General features: G+C 40.0%; 1 protein-coding gene across 2 annotated transcripts; it reads left to right on the top strand.

The window, feature by feature from the left end:
• Nucleotides 1-7,001: 7,001 nt before the first annotated feature.
• Nucleotides 7,002-18,817, top strand: vtcn1 (V-set domain containing T cell activation inhibitor 1). Of its 2 annotated transcripts, XM_075478765.1 has the most exons (5): nucleotides 7,002-7,118; nucleotides 7,394-7,458; nucleotides 9,491-9,844; nucleotides 10,728-10,979; nucleotides 15,927-18,817. In XM_075478765.1, exons 1-5 carry the CDS (start codon nucleotides 7,087-7,089, stop codon nucleotides 16,037-16,039), a joined length of 816 nt encoding a protein of 271 aa, XP_075334880.1. In that variant the 5' UTR covers nucleotides 7,002-7,086; the 3' UTR covers nucleotides 16,040-18,817. The 2 variants fall into 2 exon arrangements, with proteins under 2 accessions (XP_075334880.1, XP_075334881.1); XM_075478766.1 differs by lacking the exons at nucleotides 7,002-7,118; nucleotides 7,394-7,458 and adding an exon at nucleotides 7,493-7,545.
• Nucleotides 18,818-20,284: the final 1,467 nt, after the last annotated feature.

The following is a 20,284-nucleotide window of genomic DNA, read 5'->3' as shown; positions in this document are numbered from 1 at the left end:
CTGATGACAAGTCATGTGTTAAAGTGGTCAATGTTGCTAAAACAAAGCCGACAGGTAAGGCCGAAGCCGAGCACCGGCTGTCTGACAAAGTGTCAGCTGTCGGTCACAGATGATGTCATTAACCAAACCACAAACCAGATGATAAATCTTGTGTTTCATCGTTGCTCAATTCATCTGTTACGGTCATTTTTTAAATACAATGTTGAAAGAGAAGCAAAACCTGTTTCATGTGCTTTGGAAAACATAAAGAAGGAACGGGCACCCAGAGATGACCACTGAAAAATTCTTAAGTTCTGCATGTATGTGCTGACCATCAAAACCGAGGTCACATTATCCCACCATGTGATTCTGGAGATCGTTTTTATTTCATTTTATTGAATGTTAGTTCTTATTCTCAGATGCACGAATGCAGGGCCGCTGACAGGTTTTGGCTGGGCCCGGGACAAAATTCTCTGAATGCCCCCCCCCCACCCCCGTAGCAACCCACCCACACCCACCTCTACTTTCCCAGTCTCTCATTTATTGCGGATAAACCAAAAGGATTATTTACCACTTTGCCTGGATATGGATATGGACTGAGTGGAGTTATGGCTTTCAAAATCCTACCACAATAAAACTCACGCTATTTTATTCATTTAGAGCTCATAAACTACACATTTCATCAACCATTTTTCACTTGACCGAGGGAATCATGTTAAGGGTACTTTTATTTATCGCCAGACCCGCGTGTATGTCCGCTGAACTTTCTGAGAACGTTCGGGGAACAAGGCGGAGCCCATTCATCTGGCGAGTGTCAAGTTAAATCAGTCTAAACGAAAGTTACAGGCTACCCCAAAATGTCACGTTTATAAACCATTCGTTACATTCAACTCTATCTGAATGGCAATTTCACACGTTGCCATGTCTATACTGGCTTATTTGAAACAAAATAAGGTTAAACCAGAGCCGCGTTACACTGGCTGTCATTCAGCTGACCGGGGATGATTCTCAAATCAATTCAGCCTGATTGGCGTGCGTGCCTGAAACATTTGGACATATTTGCAGACTAATGTGCATGTTCCTTTTTTTTTAAATTAATTAATTTTTTTTTTTTTTTTTGGCCCCCCCATTCCTGGGCCCGGGACAAAATACCCGTTTATCCCCCCATATCGGCGGGCCTGAACGAATGTGTGTGTGTGTGTGGGGGGGGGGTCCTGGTTCTGTTCGTTCTCTTCAATCTTTTTCTAGTCAAGAATACTTTTGAATTGTTTTCCTTTAACTCAGAAGGAGCTTCTGAGTTAAAGGAAAACAATCACTCACTATCACTCAAACAGTACAAAGGAGAAGCTTGCGTTTGTTTGGAAAACCCTCCTCTCTTAATGTGGGAAGTGAAAGCACGGGGCAGTATCATTATGAAAGTAGGCTACGTAAAGATGGCCCTTTGTGGTTTAACCACTGTCTCACGGTGGCTGCATGGCAGATGAATTAAATAGCGAATACTTTGTATGCTGTAGAGACATTTCTACTTTTCACACAGGAGAGAGCACCACCCAAGTCTTCTCAGAGCAGGAGGAGGAAACTTAACCCTTAAAGGTTTTCTGTGTGAGCTCTTCCACCAACATGCCTCTGGATTTTGTATCCAGACTTTTGGAAATAATAAAACCTGTTATGAGTATGTTCCTGCTCATGGTCCTCTTGTCCATCCTGCAGTACATATTTGACATGCATTTTGTGTGCTCTTGCCAACCTGGGCTTCACCCAAATGGTGTAATGTACATGCTTCTGCCGCCTTTGATCCTCACTTTTGTTGTCAACATCGTTGAGCCTTTTTATCAAAAACGGATTTTGTTTAGTCGGCGCCATTTCTGTTTTAATGGCCCTGCCAGCTGCTGTGGACGCTATCTTATAAAACTGATCTTCAGTTATGTCAGCCTGACTTCTCTCTGGATTTCCCTGGTTTTGTTTGATGGAGACTGGTATTGCTGCCTGAGGACAAACTTCAACACAAATCAGACGGGAATTCCTTGCAGAACAAATCTGACTTACGAGGAGCAACGCATCACAGACCACTATAAGACTGAGTCACTTGTAAGTATAACCAACTCATAAGATTTACTTAAAAACCCTTTGTAAGTATTTGCACTCAAACGATTTAAGTAATATTTAATGCTGCAATATCAAGTAAATTTTACTTACCATAAAACATAACAGTTTTGAAGATATTAAGTAACATTTACTTAATTACATCTAAGTTTTATTTATATTTATTTAAACAAATTAAGTAAAGTCTACTTGTTTTTCAGAGGCAGGAACATCATTTTACTCAAAATTTTAAGTAAATTTTATATATCTGTAGTATTTGCTGTTATGAAGTAACTTAGTAGAATTTAACGAAGTTTATGTAGTATTTCTAGGTTTATGTACATACAACTATTAAACATTTAAATTGTACGAGGAAACCTAAGTAAAACTTACTCTTCCCCCATAATTCATGTATTACGTTAATAAAATGTTTAATTTTACTTAAGAAGCTCGAGTTCTTACTGAATCTTAAAAATACAAGGTAGAAATTATGACAGTTACTCTAATAGAGTTTACTTCACCAAAAAGTCACTTTTTTCAGTGTATCAGTGCACATTGATCAAAAAAACTCACTGATGTATAAAGACGACTCATTTTTAACCTAATGCAGAACAATCTGTAATGTGCTTGTATATAAACATTTATTTACAGATTATAAATGATTTTCTAAGAGAAGCTGTCAAACTTTTTTATGGTATCATGATTAAAAAACAGACTTTATATGTCTGATGAAGATAGAAATATCAGTTTTATTGAATTCACTGAAAAACGAAGTTGTAATTTTTATTGCATGTGCATTTAAAGTCTATAAAAGAAAGCAAATGAATGACCAAATATACATTTCCATCTGAATTATCACAGGATTGTGTGATTTGCTGATTTGATCACACTCGTATCTTAGTTTTGTAACACAAAATAAAAAGAAAGGAATTAAGGATGCTTAGATTTAGCTCTCTTAGGTGTCAGTAGTGTCTATTAGTGGTGCTTAAACTGTCTAAGCTGAAGCAGCTAAACAGCACATGTGCAGCAGGTACCGAACTTCTAACGTTGATGTTGAATGCAACATAATGGACAAAAGACTGGAACCTTTTCTTTCTTTTCCAGGACTATGGCCTTTGTGTGAGTCTTGCTTTCCTATTTCTTTGGAGCATCGCTGAAATAAGGAAAATCGATTGTACAGCAAGACCCTCTTCTCGTGGCTGCCCTCCGTACTACAGCGTGGTGTTTGAAAATCTGCTGGCGGAGGAGGTCAGCAGCCATTTGAATGAAAAGCTAAAACTAATAGCAAATAAAAGGGCAGAAGCTATTTGTAAGAACCACGTTGAGGTGATTGACAAACACTATAATCTGCAAACTGAGAGTGATCCTGGCAAGGTTTGCGACGTCTGGAAAACCATTTCTGACCCAGGTTTCTTCATGACGACTCAACAGGAAATAGAAGTCTAAAGGATTACCATATGAATATATCATTCATAAATAGTTGTTTAATTTATCATCATGTAATGTATCATTATTGTTGATTAATCAATTACAACTTATCAATCTTATTTAACTCAATAGTGTGAATCCTCTTTTCTGTCAGTAACATCTTTTTTCATATTCTCTTTGGTCTGCTTGTAAGTTTCGTGTATTCAGTTGCTGTCAGTGATAATCTTTGTGAAATAAGTTGAGTTAACACTTTATTGTCATGTAGATACACAAAATTACTCATTAATCATTAGAAATCCACAAGACCACAAATATTAAATAATTTTTTCATTTTTCAAAAACAAATTTGGATTCATGTCATGTCACGGACGCTGAAGAGCATGGATGAAGAACAGGTAACTGTCTGCTAACATGAGGAGGACTGTCAAAATTTGATTTATGCTCATTTTTACCCAATAGGTCACATGACCTGGAAGCTATTGTGCCAAAATGCTAATGTTTATTTTTTTTAAAAAATGAGTGTAGGGGCATAGTACTATAACTTGTTTTATGAGACACACATCTCTTTCTTTTTTTAAATAAAAAAGTGACAGTTCTCGTTTATTTTTGAAAACCGGAAGTCACCACATGCTGTTGAAAGTTAGCGCTGAGTTTCTCAGTCGTCTCCATGGTGTAAGATAATAACCAGTGGTGTCAAAAGTACACACATTTGTTACTTAAGTAGAAGTATAGATACTGCAGTTTAAAAACACTCTGGTAAAAGTTGAAGTATCAACTTGACCTCTTTACTCAAGTAAAAGTGAAAAAGTATGTGCTCCAAAACCTACTTAAAGTATAAAAGTATAAAGTAAACTTTAAATAAATTTTAAAGGTTTTTTTAAATAAAAAATAATAAACCCACACACAAAAAGGTAGATGACACTATATGAAATGCAAGCTTAATTTGAAAACTGGTTAGTTCTACATGTGGCCCAAGACAACAATCATAAAACCATTACTGTCAAAGACAAAGTCACTCAAGGAGCATGTTCTTTCTCAAACTTGGAATTGGAATTTAATTACACGTGAGGTAGTATTCAAGAGGTAGGTCGTGAGGTATTCATGTTCGTCCCATCAAAAAAACAAAGAAAAAGTCTTACTGCCTGAAAAATTCAAAGAAAAAAGATATACACACGCACGTTCCCCCCTTTGTCATAGCTGACTGTCAAGAAAAAAACTGAAACGAAAATGAGCTCTTTATCACTACATACAGAGCACCTAAAACGCTCTGAAAATGGAGTAGGAGAGTGCAACAATTTTGCATACACACTAATATTATGTTAGACGCTTCGCGCAGCTTCGCGTTTGCAGTTTGTAGAACACCTGCTTGCTTCTGACGAATGACTATTTGCTTGTGCACAAATTTGACGAATGGCCTAACCGATGAGTGTTTGCGTTATATGATTCATCCAATTACACTCGTTCTCACTAGGTGTGGATGGCGCCACTGATCTGTATTGGATGGCGCACATGACGTGAAATACATAAACATTAAACTGAAGCCAAGAGTTAAAAAAAAAAAAAACTGAAGCCAAGAGTAACGAGGCTGTTTGTTTTGAAAATGTAAGGAATAGAAAGTACAGATACTTGTGTGAAAATGTAATGAGTACAAGTCAGAAGTAGGCAGAAAAATAAGTAATGGAGTAAAGTACAGATACCTAAAAAGTGTACTTAAGTACAGTAACGAAGTATTTGTACTTTGTTACTTGATACCTCTGATAATAACTAAGCTAATAACTAAGAACACAGTGTATCGTCACAGAGAGCATAGCATATTTTAAAATAAAAAAAATGTTACTTTCTTCCTTGTCTGTCACAAATATTGCAAAATAGCACATTAAAAAACGAATCTACTTCTTCTCCTCCACACATTCTTCTTCTGCGGTTCAATGTGTTGTTCTATGTTGAGCATCAACGTTGATCTCCGCCCCGATCTGCAGTCTGCAGTCAGGGGCTACTCAATCACAGCGCCCGGGGAGCATGGGGGTACGATGGCAAGGAGGTGGACTGCCGCCCCTCCAGCTGTCTGTTCACCAATATTTTTGAGCAGTGAGAGTGGAAATCTAACCTCCAACCTTCAGGTTATGTCCATCCTGAGCTACGGCCGCCCTCATGTGCGAGTTGTTTATATTTTCAGCCATCAAAACCAGCTAAATCCATCCCTCTGACATGTTTGGTAATATTCTAATCAGCATTCAACTTGCACCAATGAAAGCAGACAAAGAAAATTACACAAAAATAACTTGGATAACTGGATAAAACAAGAATAGAATGACAAGCACTTTTCTGTGGTATTTCAGTGTATTTAAGGAAATGAATAAAGGCCCAATTTGATCAAAAGTGGTGCTGAAAACACAGAGAAACATTCTCAGCAGAGGGTGACATTTGACATCCAGCGTTTGATGAAACAGGAGTTCAAACAACAGCAGCAAAATAAACTTTCCAAATGGAGGATGGAGATTGCACACCACAGTTCAGGAGCTCCTTTAGTGCGAGGTGGAGCGTAACGGTCACATGGGAAAATTGGAAAATAGCATTTTTTTCTCTTTTTTTTGTTGAACAAAATGCAGGTTTGGCCCATTCAGACCTGATAAAAACATTTCAATCTCTCAGCTAATAACCAATAAAACCCTTCTGAGAAGTTAAGCCTTCAGCTTTTATTGAAAATTACTGACATTTCCCTCAAGTTTATTAGATATTTTTCAACTAATTTCTAATGTGTCCTGAAATAATCAGGATTGCAAGATAAAAGCACATGTTGCTCATTGGTTAAAACGGCTTCTGAAAGACTAAATAATGTCATATTTATTTTATAAAATACATTATTACACATGTAGAACATGTGGAATCCTCAAGGGCAAGAAATACCGACCTGTTTGGGGTGTCCAATCCTTTTTTTTTTTGTTGTCTTTTGTTGTCTTCAACACTTTGACATACAGTGCTAGAAATATTTGACCACTTGTAGTATGAAACTTAGTAAATATAACCTAAAAATAGGCTCTCAGTCCCTTTTATTTACGAGTATCACACCTTTCTTTGGAAGTGGGCTTGTTCCATTTTGTTTCACATACTTCATTTCACTGAATTTTTGCTGTCACCGAACAGATAAACATTGAGTTTTATTGCATTTTCTGCCTTCCCACCTTGAGTAAAGGAGCATTCCCAGGAGATTTGACATTCTTTAACCTTTATGGATAAGATATAGCTGTTACAGCTTCAAATTGCATAGGTTAGCTACATAGTCAAAGCATCCATGTCATAATTAGTTAACAACTTCCTTTTATCAAACATTACAAGTTGCTGATTCAGAGCCCATTTTCAATGTCAGTTTGACATGTTTGTTTTACACAAGATGAATGAGCCTCTGTGACTACATAACATGGCACACACACCTTAAATGTAATATTTACTTATGGTGTTGTGTTTCAGGTGCGATGAGAGAGGCAGAAGACACCCACTCTGTACAGGCAGAGGACAGAAGGAACATGTGTGGGATTATCTTTAGGGAAAAGGTGGATATTCGACTGGATCTTTGACTTAAAATTGTTTTGAGGAGCCATGGCTACAATCGGGCAAATCGTGCTGTACAGGTGAGGTCATGAGGTTTGGATGTAGTGGTGCATACTGAATCTTTTGATCCAATTAATTCAGCAGCTGCTGTTGCAAGTTACTCTCAGATTTAGGAGGATAAAACCTGAATTGCATGTAAATTCTGAAAGATAATCAGTCTAATTCATACTTCTTGTCCTGTTGGGTCTCAGATTTCTATAACATGAGGAACTTCTAGTTTTGGTTGTTGTGACATTTATCTATTTTTTTTTAACCCTTAAACATTCCTGTTTCTTTTCATTCTTTCCATGTGAAGCATGGTGACCCTCATCGTCATCTTTGGGGCACTCATTATCCTCATTTTGGCTCTGGCCTTCTCCAGTAAGTTCCAGACATCCATGTGGATTCTGTATCAACAATGATGTGCTCAGTCAGACCTGAGGGGATACGTGGGTGTGTTTGTTTAATGTAAGCAGCTAATTCTTGTGGTTAAAGACAAACCACCAAGCATCTAGAAGCATGTTTGCATGTAGATCAAATATAACTCTGTTATTTCTCCCTTCGACCATTCAGACGTTCGTTCCACAAAACATTTAAAGTTAGCTCAAAATAAAATGAGTTCATTCTTGTCTTCTCAGTTTATCATGGTTTATTTTTCTTAAGTTTGTCTTTTTCATAAGACAAAGATATCCAGTATTTTACATTATATAGACATCCAGCCACAAACGTTTCAAACTGCCTCTGAACATCCCCCCAAACTGACTTTCAATGCACTGTGCAAGAGAAAATGTTAAAAACACAAAAAGCCATTACTCTTATCCAACCTGGCTGCTGAGGTCTTTCCTGAAACAGTTCAATCACTTTTCATTCAAGTGATAATTTGGAAATAACTGCTTTTATTTGGGTTTCATGTGAAAGGATACATTTCTGTATTTGGTGCCTTAAAAGGAGACGTTTATATCTACAGATCCTGACTTTTTGTTGTTGTTCAGAGTTGGGAGGGCAGGGGTGAAACTGAGGGCATATTTGGTTGAATTAAACGTGTAACTTCTCACCTGAAATGTCACCAAATCTAAGACGCTTCAACCTCGTCGCCTTTAACTTCGTTAGAGATCCATTTGTTGACAAGAACACTGAAAAAAGTGACTTTTTGGTGAAGTAAACTCTATTAGAGTAACTGAATAAGTGTAATTTCTACCTTGTATTTTTAAGATTCAGTAAGAACTAGCGCTTCTTCAGTAAAATTAAACATTTAATTTCACGTAATACATGAATTATGGGGGAATAGAAAGTTTCACCCAGGTTTCCTCATACAATTTAAATGTTTAATAGTTGTATGTACAGTACATAAACCTAGAAATAATACATAAACTTTACTCTGAAAGTGTATCGTTAAAATCTACTAAGTTGCTTCATAACAGCGAATACTACGGATATATAAAATTTACTTAAAAATTTGAGTAAAATGATGTTCCTGCCTGTGAAAAACAAGTAGACTTTACTTAATTTGCTTAAATAAATATAACTTAAAACTTCCCTGTTAAGCGGATAGAGTTGTCAGAATGTCCTTTGTTTTATTACATTCTTCCAGATGTAAAATCCTTTTGCTATTCTCTTGCTTTTCTTTTTCTTTTTTTCACTTTTTGAAGACTTTTTGAAGTCTGCTCATGTCAAATCTTTTTAATTGCAGTAAATATATATTTTAAGTGATTCTGTGCAACACTTTTACGTGTCATAATTAAAGAGACATCTTCTGTGTTTTGCCCTTTTGGCCCTTTACAGTCATACGAATAAGCTTGTTTCCATTTTCATACATAAGTCCCTGACTTCCTGTTGCTATGTCAGTGTTCAATCTCAGCATGTCTTTATTTCTAGAAAATTATTGACTGAATGTCTTTTGCTCTTTAACCAATGACGGGGCCCTCCCAAATATATCTAAACGGACAAGTTACAGTTGTTCAGATCACGTGCTTAGCTTCCAGGGTTTGTTGCTTTACATCATAATGCTTCCTTGTTGAGTCACTGAGGATCATCAGTAATAAAAACGGAGTTTCTTTGGAAAATAAAGACCACATCTGTAGAATAAACCCATTTGAGCTGACAAATGCATGCACATCAATCTTCCTGTTTTGCTGTGCCTGACCTGAAAACCCTCTGGTACATTTGCCTTGAGCTTCAGGTCTGTCTTTTCAAGAAAAGAGATGTTTGCACCACTTTTCTTGCAACGACATCACTTAACAGAGATCTTTAAGGAACATTTTTTTGAAAATGCTAACCTGCACTTTAAAGCATCCTTTAGGAATATTTAGATTTGAACCTAAAGCCAAAGACTTTGGATATGTCGAAATGGAAAGTCTCAAATAGTGAAACATGTGCTGTGTTCTCCATGATGAGACTCTGCCCTCGTCCACAGGACAAACCTCTGAGGTGATGAGCAGCAACTCAAAACCAGTCGCCAACCTCGGTGAAGACAAGCTTCTCAGCTGTTATCTTCCCACAGAAACTCAACCAGACAGACCCGGTGAAGTGTTAGTCACCTGGGGGAAGAAGGCGCTGAGTGTTTATAGGTATGAGAACGGAGCTCCAGCTCTCCAGGGTCAGGCCCCGCAGTTCAGAGGGAGAGTTCAGCTCTTCCCTGATGCTGTGGCCACAGGAAACGCCTCCCTGCTTCTGCGGAGTGTGAGAAGTGGTGACGAGGGCGAATACACCTGCAGCATCAGGTCCTCAGCAGGCCGAGGGAAGGTCAACATTCAGCTCAGAGCGGCAGGTAGGATGACTCGTCCTTCCAGTTTCACTCTGTTTACTCTGAAAAGTAAAATCTCTCTGAGACGCTAACATCCTCTTCAGTCAGCATGATTCAGCAGCAGCTTGTGTGTTAAAGAACACATCTGCTTTTACAGCCAGAGGTAATCTTTTATATGCCAAATGTGGTGGTTGAAGATGCTTGTAACAGCATCTTTACAGGTCTACCTAAAAAGTCAGTTAGACAACTGCAGCTTATTCAGAACTCTGCTGCTCGAGTCCTCACTGAGACCAAAAAAGTGGACCACACCAGTCCAGCTCTGAGGTCTTTACACTGGCTGCCTGTCCATCAGAGGATAGACTTTAAAGTTCTGATGCTGCCCTATAAAGCTCTGAATGGTCTAGGACCAGAATGCATCAGTGACCTCCTGACCCAGTGTGAACTTTCCAGACCCCTCAGGTCATCTGGATCCGGTCTTCTATCAGTTCCCAGAGTCAGAACCAGACATGGAGAAGCTGCATTCAGCTTCTATGCTCCACATGTCTGGAACAAACTCCCAGAGAGCCTCAGATCAGCTGAAACACTCAGTGTGTTTAAATCCATGCTGAAGACACACCTATTTTCAGCTGCATTTGAATAAAGCTCCAAATCTGAAGCTTGAGTTTCAAAACTTAATCACATTTTAACTACTGATTTTATCTGATTCTATCTATTGTTCTTATTTCTTTCTTTTTTGTTTAAAATTTAAATCATGCTTTTCATTTCTACAGTTTTAATGTCTCTGTAAAGCACTTTGAATGGCCTTGTAGTTGAATTGTGCTATACAAATAAACTTGCCTTGCCTTGTTGGAAACATTGGAAACCTTTTTCTTTTCATGCGTCTTCCTTCCCACTTTCATCGCCTCAGCCTTCTCAGCCCCCACGTTCAAGTTGTCAAATGGCATCCTGACCGCTGAGGCGAGCAGGTGGTTCCCTCAACCAACTGTTACGTGGATGAACCAAACAGGGAACGTCCTGAACGCAAACACGAGTTTCACAAAAACCTCAGCAGGGACGTTCAGCATCATCAGCACGCTGAAGCCGGTCCAGAGCAGCGGCGCCTACAGCTGCAGGATTGAAAATAATCTGGTGATCGCATTCTCTGACGCAGCAATAACAGGTAAACTGTTTTCCTTTGTCTACCAGTGCAGAATATTTATGGAGTTAAGTAACACCACAAACTCCTTTTAATCTTTTTAATCCCATATTGTTACAAGTTTTTGTCATTTTGATTATCATCATCTTGTTTTTGACAACATATTCTCATCCCCAACTTGTCACACACTCGAGAGTCCTTCACGTCAGTTTTTAAACGCAAAGGGTCCAGCTTTACAACCACATTCTATTGTACAACAAACTGCTTCATGTCCACAAGTGCTCTGAAAATACTACAAATACAGTTCCAAAAAAGGTGACACATTGTGTAAAATGAAAAATAGAAATAAATACATATATACCACGTCTATCTGTCACCTTTTGCACTCTGTACCTCAAATACTGGAACATTTACTTCATATCATATGTGCCAATATAACCTTATTGATATCATATTTATACAATATTCTAATCTTTTGCACATTCTAGTTACATATTCATATTCATAGCATATTATTTGTCCCATTCTGTGTTTTTATTTTTATTGTATATCTATCTATCTATCTATCTATCTATCTATCTATCTATCTATCTATCTATCATCTGTACAATAAATGAACAATATATAATATTCTATTCACAAAACAATATAGAAAATGCTGAAGTGAGACATTTTACTGTTTATTGTTTTAAGATGATCTTGAATTCGATGGCAGCAATAAGTCTGAAAAAAGCCAGGACAGGTCCATGTTTCCCACTGTGTAGCGTCCCCTCTTCTTTTACAGTTTTTCTCTATTGGTTTGGCTCATTTCTTGAAACAGAAATTACATTCTCAAAACTCTAAGATCATTTGGCATAACACTCTTATAGTTCAGCACAACACCATAGCTAACCTGCAAAAGCACATATCTCTCCCAAAACTGTTCACCCATGCTTCAGACCTGATTTATTTCCCATGTAAAGAGTCAGTGCCACCCAAATTGCAAAGATCTTTCTCAATTGCCTAGGCTCATTTCTTCAAACAGACCAGATGTTTTCAACACTCTTTAGTACTTTTTGCAAAACTAAACTGAATGGTTCAGCAAAACACCACGGTTCACCAGCAAAAGCTCAAATCTCCCCCTAAACAGTTCACCCATGTGTCAAAATGAAGTTTCTTTCTCATTCAAATAGTCAGTGCCCTCAAAATGCATTGTCCTTTTGGCATTGTGTGAGCACTACAAGTCAAAATGTTTAGATGTTTTGTCACTATGGCATAGGACTACCTAACAGAATACAATAGTGTATAAAACTGAAGGAAAAAAGGTTCACAGTAAGAGTAGCCTCAAAGCACACACAATACACTCATACCAACCATTTTTATTCACACAAATACTGTGAAGTACGAAACTTCCATTCAGTATAGTATTGTAGAAGGAAAAGAAAAATATACATAACACACATGTACTGTAATATAAACACAAACAAAAAAAACAAGCAAAATTAGGTGGCCTACAGTACTGTAAATAAATCTGCAGCTTACAGAAAACACTATAGCAACACTTTACTGGTCGCTGTCGTCCCCCTCCCGCTCACCCTCCAGCTCACCCTCCCCCGCCCCTCCCTCATGACCTCCTGGCCGTCCAGACGTTGCTGTCTGTCTGGCCACAGATTCGCATCAACATCGCAACGTATATTTTCCCTTGCAATGCAACGCGGGAAGAAACGCCGTGCATGCCGCAACCATCCCCAACACTGATCTCCTGTAATGTCTAAACATGCAGCGTTCTTGGCCCATTTTGACAATTGAACAGATTATTGTGCATGTGATGACTTATACAATGAAATCATGCTGACATATTTTGGATAGAAGAACCATTAGACCAAGAATCAACTAATCAGTTCAGATCACCAAAATCTATTCACTTGGAAAATGTGCTAAATGTAGGCAAACTGTGCAAAGTGTAGACTACTTGTACTTAATCTTATGCAGAGATGCACTGAAACAATTGACACATGTATTAAGACAATTGCAATTGGATGAAAGCAATGAGAAATGCCATTCTGTTGTGAACAATTGCGAGGTGGTTTGGAGATTTGTCTATGTTATTTTGATAATGTAATTTCTCTTTCAAGAAATGAGCCAAACCAATAGAGAAAAACTGTAAGATGATCTTGAATTCGATGGCAGCAATAAATCTGAAAAAAGCCAGGACAGGTCCATGTTTCCCACTGTGTAGCGTCCCCTCTTCTTTTAACAACAGTCTGTAAACATCTGGAAACTGAGGAGACCAGCTGCTGCTCCTTTGGGAGAGGAATGTTGTCCCATTCTTCTCTGATAGAGGATTCCAGCTGCTCAGCAGTCCTGGTTCTTCTTTGCAGTATTTAGTGCAACAAATGTTTCCAGGTGGTGAAAGGTCTGGACGGCAGGCAGGTCAGTCCAGCACCCAGACTCTGCCACTACGAAGCCGTGCTGTTGGAATAGATGCAGTGTGTGGTCTAACATTGTCCTCCTGAAATATGCAAGGCCTTCCCTGAAAAGGTTGTCGTCTGGATGGCAGCATATGTTGCTCTAAAACCTGTACATACCTTTCAGTGTTGATGGTGCCTTTCCAGATACCAAGTTGCCAGTTCAATTGGCAAGAATGTCAGAGAACAGAGAATCTTGCTTTCTTGTGTGTGATGCATTCTGGCCCTCAAAGCTCTACATGATCAGATATATTTCAGGAAAGTGAAAAAGTATTCACACCAAAATGTCTAATTTTCAACATTTTGTAGGTTTTTTATGTTGTATTGTGAACAAAATATTGGTTTATGAAATTTTATTAATTACCTTCTGATTTAATTAAAATTTTACAGTGTCTCAAATATTTTGGAATTGTAAAAAGAGCACAATAGCTTTCTTTATTTTTCATTTTCTACATTTAAACAAGATGTTTACAGTTTTTCTCAGTCGCTTTGGTACAATTCTCGAATCATCCTCGCCATTTGCAAAACAGTACGCCATTTCTCAAAACTGTTTGGACAAATAGCAAAACACCATGGATGACCTGCAAAAGCCACTCTCTTGCTCAAAATCCTTAGTTCATCTCTCAAAACTAAATATCTGTGTCAATGAACATGTCAGTGCCATCAGAATGTCAAGTCCTTGTGTCATTGTGTACGGATAAGACAGTCAAATTGCTTAGTCATGTTGTCAATATAACAGTGTACTCTGGAGGGATGTTCTGATGTAAACTATGGCTAAGTTTTGATGACAATTATTGTAATTTACACCTTAGTGTATGTGTGAGATTGATTACAAGAGACAAGATTCACAATTAACCTTTTACTGTTTGTAATTTGTACAAAAAAGAAAAGACAGCACTGTATAGCACAAAGAAAAAGTAGAAATGTGAACCTACAATCTATCCATCCATCCATCCATTATCTATACCGCTGAATCCGTCGATCGGGTCGCGGGTGGGCTGGAGCCTATCCCAGCAGTCAATGGGCGAGAGGCGGGGTACACCCTGGACAGGCCGCCAGTCCATCGCAGGGCCACATAGAGACATACGAGACAAACAACCATGCACGCTCACACTCACTCCTAAGGACAATTTAGAGATACCAATCAACCTAACATGCATGATTTTTTGGACAGTGGGAGGAAGCCGGAACCTACAATCTAGTAAGGGAAAACTGTACATACAGTGCTGTAGGAATTACAGTGCAGACAGTCTTCCTAGACCTGTTGACGTTCCTGTCTGTTGGGCCACATATTCTCATCCACGTCACATTGAATATTATCTCTTGCGATGCAGCGTGGAAAGAATCTTCTTGAGTGTCTTATCCAGCCTCTGCAGGCCTCTGCTGTGATGTCCTCATACGCCGCATCCATGGCAGCCAGAAGGGTAATTTGTGTATGTGGCTGGCGATCATACACTTTCCAACGCCACGCAGAGAAAAACTCTTCAATGGGGTTAAGGAATGGGGAGTAGGGTGGGAGGAACTCCATCAGCATCCTATTGTGAGCTGCAAACCATTGCCTGACGATGTTTGAGCGATGGAAGCTGACATTGTCACAAATTACCACATGCTTTGGCAAGTCATCTCCAATCTGACCTCTCTCATGTTCAGGGATGAGATCCCCGTAAAGAGCGTCTAAAAAGGTGACTAGACGCTCTGTGTTATATGGACCACTAAGGGGAATATGCGTTAGCACACCATTTTCTGAGATGGCAGCACCCATTGTTATGTTCCCGCCCCGTTGGCCTGGCACATCAACTGTCGCTCTGTGCCCGATGATATTTCGGACAGATTTTGAACAAAAGTCTAATGGAAATGTATAGAAATATGCTTGACATATTATGACAACTTGTTCAACCATTTTGCATGTAAAGACCTATACGATGAACTAATGCCTTAATGTTGTGGGGGGTGAGACTATTCAACAGAGACCTGTACAATACATTTTGATCAACATGACAAAAGCAATTGATAATGTAGGAAACAGCAGAGAATTGTACATAATCATGTGCATGGATGTGCCAAATCATTGGCAACTTGCTGAAAGAAATGAGAAACTGCTTGTTTGATGTGCACAAGTGACACAATGATGTGACAATTGAACACGTAGTTTTGAGAATTACAACTCTGATCTGAGAATTGTCCAAAAGCGACTGAGAAAAACTGTAACCTGAAATTTACCATTGGCCTCTTAAAAACATGCCTGCTGCTGGTACATTGTAGGTTTTTTACATACTGTGTTGTTTAAAAGGTTTTGAGAGGGTAAAAATGTGGAATTGGTGTTTTTGGACTAAAATTTAAAAAACATCCTTTATTAATTATTTAACTTGTTTATCTCTAACAAATCACATCATCAATCTTCACGATTGTCCAACATTAAGTCAGTGAAAAACTCCTTTAATTAAAAAGATTAAAAGAACTCGAGTTTAGATTTTAATTAAACAGATAACTTTGCATTTTAATATGTTGACATTTTGTTTTTCAGGCACTGCTGTTTCAGGGAGAACCTTCTTCACCTTCAATGTTGCTTCCTCCCCGCCTGCATCACTTTACCTGAATGTCATGATCAGTCTCCTCTGCATACATTATGTGACCTAATTAAACCTATTAAAAACTAACCCTTATACACTCACCGGCCACTTTATCAGGTACACCTTGCTCGTAAAAGGTTGGACCCCCTTTTGCCTTCAGAACTGCCTTATTTCTCCGTGGCACACTTTCAATAAGGTCTTAGAAACATTCCTCAGAGATTTTGGGCCATACTGACATGACGGCATCACGCAGCTGGCTGCAGATTTGTCGGCTGCACATCTATGATGCCAATCTCCCGTTCCACCACATCCCGAAGGTGCCGAGATTGAGATCTGGTGGCTGTGGAGGCCGTTGGAGTCCAGTGAACTCATTGTTCATGTTCAGGAAACCAGATATGAGCTTTGTGACACTGTGCTCATAAAGGGATGGATGCATATCACATATCATAGTGAGTCACTGGATATTTTCTCTTTTTCGGACCAATGGCTGTGCGTGAAAATCCCAGCAGATGAGCAGTTTGACATACTCAGACCAGCCCGTATGGCACCAACAACCATGTTTAAACACACTTAAATCCCCTTTCTTCCCCACTCTGATGCTCAGCATTAATTTGCAGCCATGCGATTGGCTGATTAGCCATTTATGTTACAGTTTTTCGCGATTGGTTTGGCTCATTTCTTGAAACTGAGATGACATTCCTATAACTATAGGGTCACTTGGCCTAACAGACTTGCAGTTCTTCGCAACACTTGAGATAACCAGCAAAATGTCATGTCTCCCAAAACGTTCATTCTTGCGTCAAAATGAAGTCCCTGTCACATATAAATAGTCAGTACCATAAAAATGGCATAGATCCTTTTCAATTGCTTTGGCACATTTTCATTCATTTTGTCCTCCTGTCAAAATAAACTGGACGGTGCAGCACAACTACATGGATCCTCATATTGCTCCAAAAATAGTTTACCCATGTGTCAAAACTAAATTCCTTTCTCACACAAATCGGTGCTTCCAAAATGCATTGTCCCTTTGGCATTGTGTAAGCACTGCAAGTCAAAATGATTAGATGTTTTGTCTTTATGGAAAAGGTCTAGCTAAAGGAAAACAATTTTCACACCACACACTGCACTCATTCTGCTGAGGAAATTGTAACTATTTTTATTCACAAGTACATTTTTACACATTACTGAAGGTAGGAAAGAAAAAAAACTACAAAGGAACGCTGCAGTCTGTTTGGCCATAAATTCTCGTCAACATCGCATCTGATGTCTTCTCTAGCAATGCACCATGGGAAGAAGCGCCTTGAATGCCTTAGTCATCCTCTACACTGATCGCCTGTGATATCCTCACAGGCAGCATCCATCGCATTGAGGAGGGACCTCTGGTTCTGAGCATGATGCTCATACGCTCTCCATCTCCAAGCAGAGAAAAATTCCTCAATAAGGTTAAGGAATGGAGAGTAGGGAGGAAGTGGGACATTATGCATCCTTGAATGCGTCTCGAACCATGCCCTGATGCGTTGGCCACGGTGAAAACTGACGTTGTCCCACACAACAACAAACTGGGGTAGGTGGAGCCCATCGAGACCCCTCTCGTTCTCTGGAACTAAATCTAAATATAAACGCTCAAGGAAACGGAGGAACTTCTCAGTATTGTATGGGCCCAAGCTTGCCGTGTGTGGCCACACCATTTTCAGAAATGGCTGCACACATGGTAATATTCCCCCCCTGCTGGCCAATGATATTTCGGCCACGCCTGCGGCCCTTGGCCAGGTTGAACCCTGCCTCAACGAATACAAGTATATGGGGGGTGTCATTCCCCTCTAGTGCCAGGATTCTCTACAAAAGAGAAAAAAAAAACAAATCAGTCATATAGATGGGTCACCACACGGTCAGTAATACTCTTCACAAAGTATATATAACCCACTGTTCCAAACCTAGAGTGCAGGCATATGCAGAGGTTCTGCAGGTAGTTTTTTCACACAAATAGAAGGGAGACATAATGATGAGAGTGTTCTGTTACTGTTCTTTGGCAAAATACTGTGGTCAGATACTGCATTGTAAAGCTGGATTCCAAAGGTAAGGAGGATACTGGTAACCCTCAGAAATTGGAACCTCTGCATACCGTAGGCTATACAAAGTGATAGACCATGAATAATTGGCTTACCTGCACAAACTGGTACCGCAGCTCTTTCACTCTGTCTGTGTTTCGATCGAATGGTACTCTGTAGATCTGCTTCATGGTCATGAGGTTTTTCTTCAGTACACGGTCTATTGTGGAAATGCTGATGGAGTTGATGTTTTGGAAGACTGTGTTGTTTTGGAGGATTGTGTCACGGATCTGTGTCAGTGTTATTGCATTATTTGCAATGACCATGTTGCAGATCTCTACTTCTTGGCGATCGGTGAGCAGTCTTCTTCTCCCACCTACATGACGCTGTCGCCCAAACCTGCACATAGACAATATGACTATTTGTAGTGTTTTTCTTGTGTTTTTGTTACATATTGTCAATCACTGTAATGGCTGTATTGCGTACTGCTTCATTCTGCTATCATTCTATAGCTTTTGCACTATAATATTTGCAATATTGCACTACTGTAAACTGCAACACATGTATTTTGTCTAATTTACATTACAATTGTATTTTGTTTGTCATGTTACAATAGTGTGCTGTATCATACTGTGACATTGAGGTGAGATTTTGGACTGGCCTATGGGCCCACACATACACACACACACACACACACACACACACACACTGAATCAAATACAGTAACAGTACAGTAAGGCTTTCTTAGAGAATTCTGTAGTTCCTTCATTGCCTGAGTGCATACCTGTTTTCCCGGCGAAAGGTCAATAATGGTGGCCCGAATTTCATCCGGGACACGATGTCTGCGAACTCCTCCTCCTCCTATTCCACCACCACGAATCCTCCTCCTCCTCCTCCTATTCCACCACCACGAATCCTCCTCCTCCTATTCCACCACCACGAATCCTCCTCCTCCTATTCCACCACCACGAATCCTCCTCCTCCTATTCCACCACCACGAATCCTCCTCCTCCTCCTCCTATTCCACCACCACGAATCCTCCTCCTCCTATTCCACCACCACGAATCCTCCTCCTCCTATTCCACCACCACGAATCCTCCTCCTCCTCCTCCTCCTCCTCCTCCTATTCCACCACCACGAATCCTCCTCCTCCTATTCCACCACCACGAATCCTCCTCCTCCTCCTCCTCCTCCTCCTCCTCCTCCTATTCCACCACCACGAATCCTCCTCCTCCTATTCCACCACCACGAATCCTCCTCCTCCTCCTCCTCCTCCTCCTCCTCCTCCTCCTCCACCACCACGAATCCTCCTCCTCCTATTCCACCACCACGAATCCTCCTCCTCCTATTCCACCACCACGAATCCTCCTCCTCCTCCTCCTCCTCCTCCTCCTCCTCCTCCTCCTATTCCACCACCACGAATCCTCCTCCTCCTCCTCCTCCTCCTCCTCCTATTCCACCACCACGAATCCTCCTCCTCCTCCTCCTCCTCCTCCTCCTCCTCCTCCTCCTCCTCCTATTCCACCACCACGAATCCTCCTCCTCCTCCTCCTATTCCACCACCACGAATCCTCCTCCTCCTATTCCACCACCACGAATCCTCCTCCTCCTCCTCCTCCTCCTATTCCACCACCACGAATCATCCTCCTCCTCCTCCTCCTCCTCCTCCTCCTCCTCCTCCTCCTCCTCCTCCTGCTCTTGCTCTTGCTCCTCCTCCTGCTCTTGCTCTTCCTTCTCTTCCCCTTCCTCCAGGTGGAGGTTGGCCTTGTACTTGCGGTCTGTCCATGTTGACATTGGAAAAAGTACTAGCACCAGAACAAGCTGTGTATTTACAGCAATGCCAGCATTCAAAATCATAGACAACACCTGTCAGGTAACTCACCAAACTGATGGATTGGTCACCTGTAATGTGGGACACTCCTCCTCGTCAGAACCTGCTTTCACCTGTTACCTACTCACCTGATTGTCATGAACGTATGAAATGTTCCAAAATATGTGTACTGTATTGTATTCCAATTTCTTAAAGAATTTTGACAATTGAGCAGACTATTCTGCAGATGATGACTTATACAATGAAATTGTGCTGACATGTTTTGGAGAGAACAACCATTACACTGAGAACCAACCAATTGGGATAGATCAGCAAGATGCGCTTTTTTGGGAAATGTTCTTAATGTAGGCTGATTGTGTTAAATGTAGGCCACTTGTACATAACCATTTGCAAAGATGTACAAAGTGCTTGAGACATGTACAAAGCATTTGAA

This window comes from Odontesthes bonariensis, chromosome 12 (genome assembly GCF_027942865.1).
Source record: "Odontesthes bonariensis isolate fOdoBon6 chromosome 12, fOdoBon6.hap1, whole genome shotgun sequence".
In the NCBI taxonomy this organism is placed as follows: Eukaryota; Metazoa; Chordata; class Actinopteri; order Atheriniformes; family Atherinopsidae; genus Odontesthes; species Odontesthes bonariensis.
This window is presented reverse-complemented; position numbering and strand designations above follow the sequence as displayed.

Bases quoted from the DNA above. Each gene is read 5' to 3' on its own strand.
- vtcn1 (XM_075478765.1), top strand. From the start codon at position 7,087: ATGGCTACAATCGGGCAAATCGTGCTGTACAG. The intron at 7,119-7,393 runs GTGAGGTCATGA...TTCCATGTGAAG, and splicing joins GGGCAAATCGTGCTGTACAG to CATGGTGACCCTCATCGTCA. The intron at 9,845-10,727 runs GTAGGATGACTC...TCATCGCCTCAG, and splicing joins CATTCAGCTCAGAGCGGCAG to CCTTCTCAGCCCCCACGTTC.